General features: G+C 34.9%; 1 protein-coding gene across 1 annotated transcript in view; it reads left to right on the forward strand.

The window, feature by feature from the left end:
- LOC111064140 (muscarinic acetylcholine receptor DM1) overlaps positions 1 to 13,802 on the forward strand; it is a 159,114-nt gene that overhangs the window by 94,309 nt on the left and 51,003 nt on the right. Inside the window, exon 5 of the mRNA XM_022351822.2 lies at positions 1,407 to 1,535. Within this exon, the coding sequence (XP_022207514.2) occupies positions 1,432 to 1,535 (104 nt within the window). The 5' untranslated portion in view covers positions 1,407 to 1,431. The remainder of the gene's footprint in view (positions 1 to 1,406; positions 1,536 to 13,802) is intronic.

Raw genomic sequence — 13,802 nt, forward strand, 5'->3', positions numbered from 1 at the left:
CAATATTTACTGAAGACTAAAATTGAGACGTGATATGACATTCCGTGAGTCTGCTAGATGAGTTGAAATCATATTACAATGTTCACACGTGCTAGCTTCGTCACAATCTATAAACTATGATCATATGATATTAAGTTACCTAGCATACTCACCTCACGTCATGTGAGGTGAGTATGCTAGGTATGTTGAGTCATGTCACGTCGGGTCGTGACTCAATTTGCGACAAGTCTCATGGAGCAGCTACTTTGAAAGTACAAACATCCTCGATCAATCGTAATTGTGCTTCAGCTATATTTCATCATTCTCTGTGATTTTCCCCATTGGTTCTACAGAGAAAACAATGGTTGGTATTGGTAGAAGATACCGAAGCATTATTCGTCTCTTACAATGGCCAGTCACAGAACTTGTTCAGCTGGAATCCATCATTTTAGAAATTCAGCTACTCCTGACCAGCTGGAAATAAATCTTTCATACATGTATGACAAAAATAGCAACAAAAAGCTTCAAAAAATGTACAAATTCAGCTTCGCTAGTCTCAGGAATATTTTTAGATCCGTTTTTACTGCGAGAGCAATCAGGTGTGATCAGATTGTAGAACAGAACCGACTCAAAACGCTGACGACAGTTTAAAAATAAGTTATCGCCAGCGGTATTTTCAGCCACTGTCACTTCAGATTTTGTATTGTGTGTTTTATTTTTCATTCAAGTATTTCCTCATGGAGATACGAGTATTTCTCAATCACCACTGTGGACCAACAATGAATAATGAATTCTGTATATGTATTCAAAAGCTACCACCGTGGACCAACAATGCATTCTGTATCTGTAGTCAAAAGCTGGACCACCATAGTCTTTATGAATGAAAACTGGGTTTGAAGATATTAATCTCATCAGTTCAATGTGCCGTTAGTGTGTTCATCCCCCTTTAGATCCATAGACAAAGCTTATTCATACAGCACGGCATTCGAGATATGCGTGAGTATTTTGCAAACTCACAACCGAAATTATAAAAAGACTAATGTCCTTTCCCACCATTTGATTAAAATCATGAAAGACTAGGTGATAGCTTTAAACCAAATATGGAATGTTTAGGCTCTTTAGAGAACGACGAAATATGGTTATATGAATGAATATGAGTTAATATTTATCATTGCTGCTCGGGAAACGATAGTAGTATTATTTTTAGAATGTTGCAAAAAATTAATTTCAGATACTGTTTTTTGTGAGATCATATAGGTGTTGAAACATGTCTCTAACTTTTCAATAAATCCGTGAATTTCTTTGACAATATTCTAGTGTTTTATAATAATAAATGGATTATATTTTTTTTATTCTACTCCATACTGAAATTCTCAGTTGCCCATGATTATTAATATTTTTAATGTTGTATCTTGTTTATTTTGCAGATGAAAGGGGTGACTAGAAGGTGATATGGAGGAGACAGACTCATATCTGGACTATGGGGATAACGCAACCGATTTTGCAAACAGCACCAACCCGGTCTATTCAATTAGTCCCGATTTCATCACTCAGTGGTGAGTGGCTTTTTTCACTGTTGACATTTCATTCCATTTTATTCGTCCCCAAGCACTTTATTCTCCGCAAAACGATGAGAATTGCAGGTGACTCTTGACATGTGGAGATCGAGTATTAGTTATCAAATTCATAAGATCCATTCGAAAAGTTTCAAATTCAATGAATATTATAGGCGAGTGGAAAAATATATTCATAATTTTTGCAAAACGTAATAAGAGAACCAGAAAAACTTTTTTCGTAGTTGATTTCTATTGTTGGAATGGAACACAATCTTTCTTGTCTTGGACACTTTTCTTCATACCAAACTTGCGTCAAGATAGTGGTATAATCGTCAGTTCCCATGATTTGTTGATTGAATACGTTCAACTAACAAAATTATTTCATCATGATGACCATGTTTTTATAAATGAAATCACTGAACAACAAAATACTGCTTTTCATGTTACATATAGTTCTATAAAATCAACAGAAACAGTGTCAAATAATAATTATAATTGTTTCTCATCTATCTGAACATCTTGAATTTCAACCAACTTCTCAATTAATCAATAACGTTTTTTAATTTGTTTGGAGAATCTCTAACTGTAAATTGAGAAGAAAATATTCATCATTAATCTCATACTGAAGCTGTCGGATGCATCTGTCATATTCAAAATTTAGCTCTTTCATCAAAGATATTAATTAATTCAATCCCTTCAAATTAAAAAAAACAACTCCACTCTCAAACCGAGCGATCCATCCTCTATTATGAAATATCCGATCTTTGGAGCAATTTATTCTTTCTACATGTTTGTCTCAATCAGCCACCTTCCAATTAATCTATATTTGATTAATTGATAAAGAGATTTCTCCGTCGTCAATTTCAAAACTGATTTTATTCATTACGAAATAGTAACTATTAGAGCACAAAACGTTACGGTTTTTGCTGAATCTATTCTTTAATATTGTTAATCGTTATGGATATTTTTCAATTCTTATGGAAACTCAGGAATCTTCAATATAATATTATAGAGAACAGATAGAAAATAAACGTTTTTGAGTCGATTATTGATAAACAATGTGCATGATATTATGAGCGGTTATACTTCTGGATCTCGTTTGCCTAGCTCTTGATATTCTAATGATTCAAATTATGCAGCATGACTGGACTAACAACATGAACTCTGAAACCAACCAAACATTTTAGAAAATGTTGGCAGCTCCAATTTAAAGAGCTCGGTATGGATAACAAGCCAACATTCATTACAGCGTCGTGTCATTCATTAACATTTTTCATTTAAACGCTGCCGGAAACGTTATTTCCAGTGTCAAACAGCGACAAGACAACAAATTCGTTTCCATTCGACAGCAATTAACGTGACGCCATTCTGTAAAGCGAATGCAAACTTCAGTCTGATTAGATTACAGCCGTAGCGTGCATTAACTCTGTGCGCTGCTGCAGAATTCAGCCCAGGGCGCGCAAAGGGCACAGACTAGACGCCGACACTGCACAGAACAATTTTAAAGTATTTAAAAGGCCTACATGGATATTGTAATGATAAAATGTTTTCTGGTCCACTTCAGTATGCGTAGATATCCTCAGCTTATTATCTAGATTTCCTGTAGGAAACTCAACACTGTAAAATGGTACAATAATTTTCAATAAAAGTATTTTCCATCGTATATGACGTCAATTTCATTTATCAGCTTTCCATTCACTTAGTAAAAATATACTTGTTACTACATGAATAGATTACAGGAATAATCTGTTTAAAAGACGTTTTAGATCATCATCATTACAAGTTTATAAAAATCATCAAATTCTGACTCAATCACAAGCTGCAATTTGCTTGAAATTCACTATAATAATAACGAGCAGCAGTCAATTATCAAGACTTCTCTTCAAAGCTACTCACATAACCAACGTGATCTACAGAGTTGACATTCAAGCCTCACATTCACAATCCTAAGATGCACTATGAGTGTATGTACTACTATACATTCGAGTCTATGTACTCTACATGCTCTAATATTCACAACAATCTCAAATTAGGCATGAATTCAATCATTATAGGTTGTTTTTATGGACATAGGTATCTCGTCTACGCAATTCATTTGGAATATACTGAATAAATTATAATAACGAAAAAGGTCAAAGATGGTGTCTGTCTGTTTGTATGTTCGACAAGAACTTTAGAGAGAATTGATCAAACAGCATCAAATTTTGAACATGAATTCTTCGAACCTTTTTACAGGTACAGTTCGTTGGACAACAAAATTGACTCACTCCTTCGTCCTTTTTCAGGATATAAAAATAACATTGGAAGTGCACGAGAAAAAATGTGTTTTATTTAATTGCTTGAATCAATTGCATGCTATTTCTTTAATTTTTCCATTCATTTAAAAAAGCTGATGCTATTTGGAAGATATCTCACAGACTGTCAGACAGACACATTAAGCGCCGACACATGATTTCAGTTGAATAATACACAACATTAAATTGGAAATTCTATATTAACTCGCTTCCGTTAACTCTGTGTGCTGCTGCAGAATTCAGCCCAGGGCGCGCAAAGGGCACAGACTAGACGCCGACACTGCACAGAACAATTTTAAAGTATTTAAAAGGCCTACATGGATATTGTAATGATAAAATGTTTTCTGGTCCACTTCAGTATGCGTAGATATCCTCAGCTTATTATCTAGATTTCCTGTAGGAAACTCAACACTGTAAAATGGTACAATAATTTTCAATAAAAGTATTTTCCATCGTATATGACGTCAATCTCATTTATCAGCTTTCCATTCACTTAGTAAAAATATACTTGTTACTACATGAATAGATTACAGAAATAATCTGTTTAAAAAGACGTTTTAGATCATCATCATTACAAGTTTATAAAAATCATCAAATTCTGACTCAATCACAAGCTGCAATTTGCTTGAAATTCACTATAATAATAACGAGCAGCAGTCAATTATCAAGACTTCTCTTCAAAGCTACTCACATTAACAACGTGATCTACAGAGTTGACATTCAAGCCTCACATTCACAATCCTAAGATGCGCTATGAGTGTATGTACTACTATACATTCGAGTCTATGTACTCTACATGCTCTAATATTCACAACAATCTCAAATTAGGCATGAATTCAATCATTATAGGTTGTTTTTATGGACATAGGTATCTCGTCTACGCACTTCATTTGGAATATACTGAATAAATTATAATAACGAAAAAGGTCAAAGATGGTGTCTGTCTGTTTGTATGTTCGACAAGAACTTTAGAGAGAATTGATCAAACAGCATCAAATTTTGAACATGAATTCTTCGAACCTTTTTACAGGTACAGTTCGTTGGACAACAAAATTGACTCACTCCTTCGTCCTTTTTCAGGATATAAAAATAACATTGGAAGTGCACGAGAAAAAATGTGTTTTATTTAATTGCTTGAATCAATTGCATGCTATTTCTTTAATTTTTCCATTCATTTAAAAAAGCTGATGCTATTTGGAAGATATCTCACAGACTGTCAGACAGACAGACTTTAAGCGCCGACACATGATTTCAGTTGAATAATACACAACATTAAATTAGAAATTCTATATTAACTCGCTTCCGTTAACGTCTGTCTGCCTGTCTGTAACATACACGTAATTAATAATACTGCTTGTGATAACAGTTGCTATGACAATTTTTTTGTTCAATGTGTTAAATTTGTGAGTAGAAGCTACTAGTGTTCACTTACACTTGTCTATTCAAGTATATATGTACTCATTCATTTCATTTTTATATCATTTATTAGTATCTTCAAATGTTGAGACGGTTTGAGATATCGATGTGCGGGTTTCGACATTAATCTTCCTTTGAAAATCTGTATCGAAATCATGTATCACATGACTACCTTCCCATTCGAAAAAATAAAGTTTGATTTAAAATGAAGCTGGATTCGAAATGTAGATGGATCTATATGACGGACAAGAGTTTTGAAGCCAAAGAAAGTATTGTTTTTCAATTGGAATAGGATCCCCATAGAACCTACTACTGTATCATACTTGTAAAAGATCTCAGAGATCAATGAGCGAGTTCCTCAACCCAGGGGGTCTCTAGTCTATATCTATCACTAGAAAATACTTTGATTATTGAATTCATACAACATTTTAGAATAATAGTGAATATTGGAATATGTGAAGTACAAAGACTATGTATCTTTATACTTATTACTATTTCCTTCATATTATTACTATTTCATAATTATTAATTATCACTAATTATAACTAATGTTGGGTCAACCACTGCCTAGTACAAGTGACCTTGTGATAGGATTCATGTGAAACCCATTCCATCGTTGTTCACTCAGCTCGAATCGCAGATAAAAGTAGACACGAGGAGTGAGTGGAAGAGTGGCCGCCGTGTTGTTACAAAGTAGATTCCAGTGTGGACGTTTCTAATCCGAAAATGGAATTGCGTCCTCTTCCCTCTCACTCCCACCCCTCCAAAAGTGCGCGTTGACCCGCTAGGCTTCGTTCCTTGTCTAATTGAAAACCGCAAATAAGAGTGTGCACAAGATTAACGGAAATGTGACTCCATTACCTACCTCAGTTCGCATGCTGATCTTGCTCTCATCCAGCTTTTGTCACCAGCTACACTCTGATTCCCTCGGGAAGAATCCAGGAGAGTTAACCACTAGGATTCAAATAGATGGAGATGTGGATTTTTCAGATTCTGGACTAATTTAATTTGATTGACAATGTAAAGAGTTATTGATATTCCAAAGAACGTGCTTATAATTCACTTGAAATATTTCCTCCATGGTGGTACTTATATGATTATAGAATTTTCTACAATGAAGGAATGAATGAACCTTACTGTAGAATAAATATTTCAAATATATTATACTTCATCTTTATTATCCTATTTTTGTCAGTACTCGTACTATGATTCATCATATTTATCATGATTTACAACAAGTTGAGTTGAAATGTTAATCAGTCACAAAGATTCAATGAATTTGAACCAGTTTCGATGAATTATTTTATCGATTAATTATTCTATTCTTTATTGATTCATACAATAAGTGCATTATCAAGGATGATAGGAAGAGAGAAAATAAGGTAAACTTGTGTTATTCCTCTCCCGAGTTTAGATAAGGTTAGACATAGTCCGAAATAGGTTGTCTTGTAGTTGTTCATCTCACAAAATTTTCAGTTCTCAATTATTCTCTTAATTCATAATCATATCAATAAAATTCAGGAGAAAAATATCATGAGGCTGTAAGAAATCTTTCATAACGCCTTTTCAAATGATTATTTCGCTTTCATCTTCTTTGTGATTTATTGCGATGGATTCCAGTGGAGTTGAAGAGATTTAATAACTGAAATACGAGTCATTGGAATATCAGAGTCTTCAGTCTCCAATTGATTAGCTGATTGGGAGCTCTCGATGCAATTCGATTGAAAATATGAATAGTAGAGGAAGTTTCAACATTCACTTCTTCTTCTTTATCACTCCTAGGATAAGAACTAACCTGTTCCAGTACCCATCATACCCTTCCTTGCCATTTCCATATCCTTTTCCTTGGTCTTCCTATGTCTATTTTTCCAGTGGGTGTATAATGTCCAGTTTCTGAATGGATTCTTCCTGAAGGCATCCTATTCAATTAACTTTGATTTACAAATATCGAAAAGCAATCTTGCGATTTTTGTAGAAGGCATTTTTCTAAAAAGCTCTCATACTTTTCAACGTTTAGGAATTTGATAATCGGACAATTCAACATTCATAACAATTCGATAGTGCATGCGAGAAATACAAAATACACTCTTTTGTTGAACGTCCAGAATGAAAATATGAGACGAATCAATAGTTATGGAAGAGCAAGTGGATGCGATATCTGAGGTATTCGACTGGGAGTCTTTGGAGAGAACTTGACGTTCTCTTCTTATAAAGTCTCATTGAGATCCTCCAACACTGGAGTGCCGACTTCGAATAGCAAATAGTATATTTTATCATTGGAAGCTCACAGGGCCCCCGATATTACAAGGATTTCTGAGCAATATTCGGAAAGGTGAGGTCACTATAGTCGGATTCACTTCAAACTGTCAGAATAAGTTGAATGGGGGGCATCGGTGATATTTGTAAGGAATGCTGACAGTTAAACATGGAGCTTTCTATAGTGAGGATTTCTCTGAACAGTCAGCATTAGTTGAATGTTAAGCTTCCATGTTATTCATAGGAAATCCTGAAGGTTTGAAATGAATCTCACCGTAAGATCGATGGGAGCCGGCTGAAGATAAAGCAAGAAGATGGTGGAGAAGAAGAAAGCAAAGAGATTCACGAATGAGGAGATGGAGAAAATTGAGTGGGAGTGAGAAGAGAAATCCTGAAAGAACAAGGAGAGGATGGGGAAGGGAAGGAGAATGAGAAGAATAAAGAAGCTGAATAAATGAAAGGGTTGGTCGAGAAGACTGCTCAAACGTTTTTTATTGATTCGTGAGAGCGGCTTGGTGCACACATGAATCTCATGGCTTATTCATACGTTCATGCTTCAAGTGTTTCTTGATTTTGTTGCTTTTGTGGAATTCATTAATAGCTTTCTTTTGGAAATGTTGAAAATTTTCACGTTCCCTGGGAATAATTTAATTTTGAGAATCAATTATTCTAGAATCTCGAATAGAGTGACGTGTTCTCCATTGTCATAAATTTGAAGATAACTTGAAGGACCTTGATAAAATTCATATTCTACTATTCAAATCGATTTCATAGGTGTTCTATGCGAACTAAAAAGCTTTAACCAATTATACTCTATGCTCATTATAGTATCTTGTCAACCTTTTCAACTCATTGCAGATGAGAAAATCAATTCAATTGATGATGAGAAAGGGACAAAGGATACTCAACGTCAGTTGATATGAGATTTTTTTTTATTACCAGTTTTCAAACAACTTTATTATCATGTAAATGCTGATGATTTGCGGATAATTTTAAGATTATTCATTATGGTGGACCAACCTTCTATCATACTCCTCGATAATCATCCTACTAAATTCATCATTTCCAATTCTGATTACTTCAGTGTATTTTATTTATCAGACTAGTATGTTGTTACCTCAAATGAGAATATGAAATCTTGGAATCTCAAACTATTCAACTGAAACATTTTGTACTTTTTGAGATCAATGGACCCGATTCTGTGTCTGAGAGCAGGATTAAAATAGAAATTCACACAATTAAAATGTTAGTAATTTCACAGATACAACTTTTACAGATACAAAATTATTGGTTTAATAGTTCTACTGTGATGTACTGTGATCTCGACATTGGTATTCCTTTCAATCTCCAATATGGTTTTTTGTGGATTCGATTTTTCATAGTTTCCATGAAGAGCTTTATTCACAGCTGAGGAATATGAGATCGGATGTATGTTATCCTCATCATATGGTATAAACGTTGATATTACAATGGGTATATCCTGTTGATAATGACATTAATCTCACAGGCTACAGCATGACAAACTTAGTTCCTGATAATCAACAAGAGATATCTTAGTTCGGAATATATTATGTTCTAGTGTATTAGTGCCGACATCCCCATTACAATGTACACTCCTGACATATATATATATATATGCCATTAATTAACGAAAGCTCTCACCATATGTGTCATCTGTCAAACATATATATGCATTGTACTGGGCCTTGATTCGATCCATTCGCTTGATACAAAGTGCCAGTTGTATTTCCATCAAACGGTCTCATTAATTACTACACTAAACGCGACACTACTTCAATATTCAGCTTATAATTTGATAATTACTCGAAATATTCGGTTTGATCATACGGTTTCATTATGCATGGATGCGACAAAATAACGAATCAGTCGGTACTCTCAAAATGCAATCAAAGCGTATTGATTTCTAATAAAATTTGTCTGTTTGGGATTGGATATCTATCAAATTTTACACTCGAAATCTGAAATATTAGCATATTATGCTATAGGAAATTATGATTTCAAGGCAGATACCAAAAAATTATTAATACAATCGTAATTACTAATAAAACCCTCCAACTGGCCAAATAAAACAGGATTAATGAACTAATAAGTAACACAATGGAGACTAACAATATTTTGGAGCTGTAGAAGTTGATTCTCACAATAATACTATTTTATTCGTTTATATGTAGCTGATTTGAAAATAGTTAACTGTTGATAACTATGACTCATTCATCATCCTATTGTTGATTCATCATATCATCCAATATTGAAATCCTGCTTCTCTATTATTTGATCAACATAAACGTCAATAACTATTATCAAATGGGAATTGATGAGAAATTGCATTTATTTAGTACAGAAGTGTTGTGGGTGGTTTACAGCATTCAACTTTGAATTTTCGTTCAATTATAACTATTATAATTAATTTTGTGCTCTCCTGCTTTTATTATCATCAGTAGTTAACGCAAGTATGTTGAATACTTCATACAACTTTTCATCGTTTGCAGAACATTTTAGATAATGATATTCTCCTAGATTTCATCATCCTCCAGTTATATCCCAAATTACTCTTCGATATTAGTCTACATCGCACACACTAACTTACTTACTCCCAGGGCCATCTATATCTAAGTTGACATTTGGCCGCACCAACAAACTGTCTCCACGTAGTTCGCTCCTCATCATCTCTTTCTGTCGCTCCAAGTCTCTGATTCCCTTATTATGTTTCCTCCTCCATTCTCCTTGCTTGTACGTGGGCCTATATATCTTTCGCAGCACTTTATTTTCAAACACTATGCGCTTTTTTCTTCTTTCTTGGTCATTTTCCAAGTTTCAGACCCATGGAGTAACACTGCACTTATAATTGTCGCACAAACATCACAAATTACTCTCTCTCTCTGCACAAAGTCAATCAGAAGCATCCATTTTTCCTAACACTGCTACTTGAATTCTAAGTGATAAAGATTTGAGGTTTGAGAGTCTGAATTGAAGTAAACTAATAATGTAATGTATAGTGCGGAATGAAGAAAAATACGGCTTGCTGAAATCCGTTCTCCAAAGAAAGATCTATGGCAAAAGAGGACCAGAGAAAAGAAGAATATCATGACTGAAAAACCTATGTACCTGGTTCTCTAAGACTACAACAGAACTTTTCAGGATGGCTGTAAATAGGATATCGATAGTCAGGCTGATCGCCGATATTCGAAACGAATAGGCACTAGCAGAAGAATAAGAAGTAATGTAAGCTAATGTAAAGTAGCTTCTACTAATGTAAGGTAATGATCTCCTTCAATGTAAAGTGAGCTAGTAATTTGAGATGAATCGTAAAAATGTCATCCTCTTCTTCTTCTTCTTCAAGTGCCTGCTCCGTTTCGGATGTTGGCGATCATAACGGCTATCCTGATTTTGTCGACGGCGCTACGGAACAGCTCTGCAGATGACTGGTGAAATCATAGCTTCAGATTTACCAGCCATGAAATTCTCCTTCTGCCAGGTCCCCTTTTTCCGTTGATTTTTCCTTGAAGGATCTCTTGCAGAAGTCTGTATCTTGAGCTATTCCTCATAATGTGGCCGAGGTATTGGAGTTTTCTACTTTAAAATGGTATTCAGGAGCTCCGGTTCTTTATTCATTCTCCTGAGAACCTCTTGATTGGTAACTTTTTGCGTCCAGGATATTTTCAGCATTCTTCTATACAGCCAGAGTTCAAAAGCTTCAATCTTTACCATTGTTTCTTTTGTGAGGGTCCATGCTTCTACCCCATACAACAGAACGGAGAACACATAGCAACGTAATAGTCTCAGTTTAGTTAATAGAGTAAGGTCGTGACTCTTGTACACCTTACTCAATTTATTGAAGACAACTCTTGCTTTTTCTATGCGGCATCTTATTTCTTGTCATCCTCTCCCAAGTTGAATTCTAAGGTTCAGTTTTCCGATAACAGTCTGATTGCGATTCTCAACTCTGGGTTCCGGTGTGAGATATCTTCTTTAATTGGAAGGAGCAATGACGTCATCCCTAAAACTTTGCCAGTAAACGATCAATCTGTATTCCAACTCAACTCCTTTCGAATTCTCTTTGTCGGGGAAGATTGTCAACAGACAAACAAAGGACCCAACAGAATCCAAACCTTCAACAAAGAGAGGAGAACTTGATGAATTTCACGCCCTTCTCCCAACTTCCTTCTTTTATTGACACAGCTTAATCCTATATATTTTTTAAACATTTAACATCAAATAGTAAATTGACATGAACCTTATTTCAGTTGATAATTCTGAACACTAAAAAGTATTCATTCTTCAATTAAAATCAATTGAGATACCTAATCATTATCATCTGAGTAGAGGTAGGAATCATCTACACCTAATCATATACAGATTTTGATCTTTGATAATAAAGGATGTGTGCACACATTGACACGAACGTATGCATTATATATACTATTGTAAAATTATCAAATCGAAGTATAATGATTTCAAGGTAAATTGATTTTTAAAGTGATGTTTTAATCCTATGGGTTAAAAATTGAAAAATAATCAAGTTTTAAAAATTATATTTATTAATTTATTCTTTATTGTTGTCTTACATTCATTTATGAGTTGAAAATATATTATTGAACCAATACAGAAACAAGATGAAAATAGATAAGACAATTTCAATAGGTTATAAATACTCATAACTACATAGCTATAATACATGTTATCTACTTAAATTAACATTTAAAATAAATATAAATCATAATATGCTAATCATATTGCAATGACGGTCTTTTGGTCTCTCCACTAGTTCTTAAAATAATTCCACCTTATACCAATAATTGCAAGATGTTATTTTCGACGAACCTCTGTAGTGGGAAAACCTCATATCCAATCTAATTCCATGTTACCCTACAAGCTGATACAAACTAATAGCAGCTATATAGAGAGATTGAATTTAAACTGTCGGAATTACTGTGTTGTGAGCATTACAGTGCTTCACATTCAACGAATGCTGACTGTTTAAAGTGGATTCCACTAAATAGTAAACGGTGAAGCAGCAGATGTTGAAGGAGTGTTCCTTAGTGGACACACCGGAGCACATGCAATCATGACACAAATTTGATGTTGTTCTCTTATCCCTTCACGCTGAACCAACACCCATCTCTCGCCCCGGGGGTATTTTGTACCCTTGCCATCTTTGACCCTATCGATTGTGTAGCGTTTCAAAATTAATGGAGGCCTACAGGCTATGGACATGCTAGTCTAATCCACCACAAACTGTCAGCATTAGTAAAGTAGGGGATTTTCGGTGGGTGGATGGGTTACCACTTTCACGCTCACTGACTTCACCAAACACAATTGTTCGAATGGGAAGCCAGCGGGAAATTTGGGGGGTTCAGGGTAAACGGGTACCAGAGGGTAATTTGTGGGGTACAAGAGAAGGGGGTCGGTATCGCCCCCCTGACTAAGCAATTAACTCCAGCTCTGAATCCGGGACATTATCTAAGCAAACCGAAAATTATGCGTGCCACAGAACGGGTGGGTATTTGTAATTTACATGCGAGCACGCATCTACATAATTCAAAATACTCTGTAAGGGGTTGATGACTCCAGAATCAATGTTAATGTTCTAGAATATTGAGATTTTTAATTTTCTCTTATTTTATCACGTGGAAAACATATAATATGAAAACAATCCATGTGACCATTTGTTCGCTGGTATATGAAAAAAAAACGCAGTCTCAAATATTGCTTAATGATATTCGAGCGACTTGATTACACTTGACTTAGTGATCCCAAATGGTTCACTTTCTGACTATTAAGCCCACATGAGCCTCAGGCTTTTGCATAGGTGATGAACTCCTTCTCTGAGTCCAGGACATTATTTAAGCAACCCCAAAGTTATGCGTGCCACAGAACGGGTGGAGGAAAATTGAGGGTTGATGAGCAACAGCTTCAAGTGGTCTACGTTTTATTGAAAGTTGAAGGATATATTATTTGAAACTCAATTATGAATTTTACTCGAATCTCTCTCATCATAGAATACTGTTCTATGGAATCAGCTTGAAGCTGAAGCTTAATGTTTTCCCAGAATTTAAACTTGGTCGTTAGAAAGACGAATCGTTCAGAGTGCGAGGATGAAAGCGTATTGGAGGCGAAAGCGGGAGGCCAACGTGAATAATAATAATGATAGCGTTTATGATAATCGGTAATGGTGAATTACTGTGGCCCTTTGTTGGCCTATACAAAAAGAAAAAAGAATATCGTTCTCTTCCTAACTAGAACTTTATCAAACTAAACAATTCTGTTGCCTTGTAACTTC

This window comes from Nilaparvata lugens, chromosome 8 (genome assembly GCF_014356525.2).
Source record: "Nilaparvata lugens isolate BPH chromosome 8, ASM1435652v1, whole genome shotgun sequence".
In the NCBI taxonomy this organism is placed as follows: domain Eukaryota; kingdom Metazoa; phylum Arthropoda; class Insecta; order Hemiptera; family Delphacidae; genus Nilaparvata; species Nilaparvata lugens.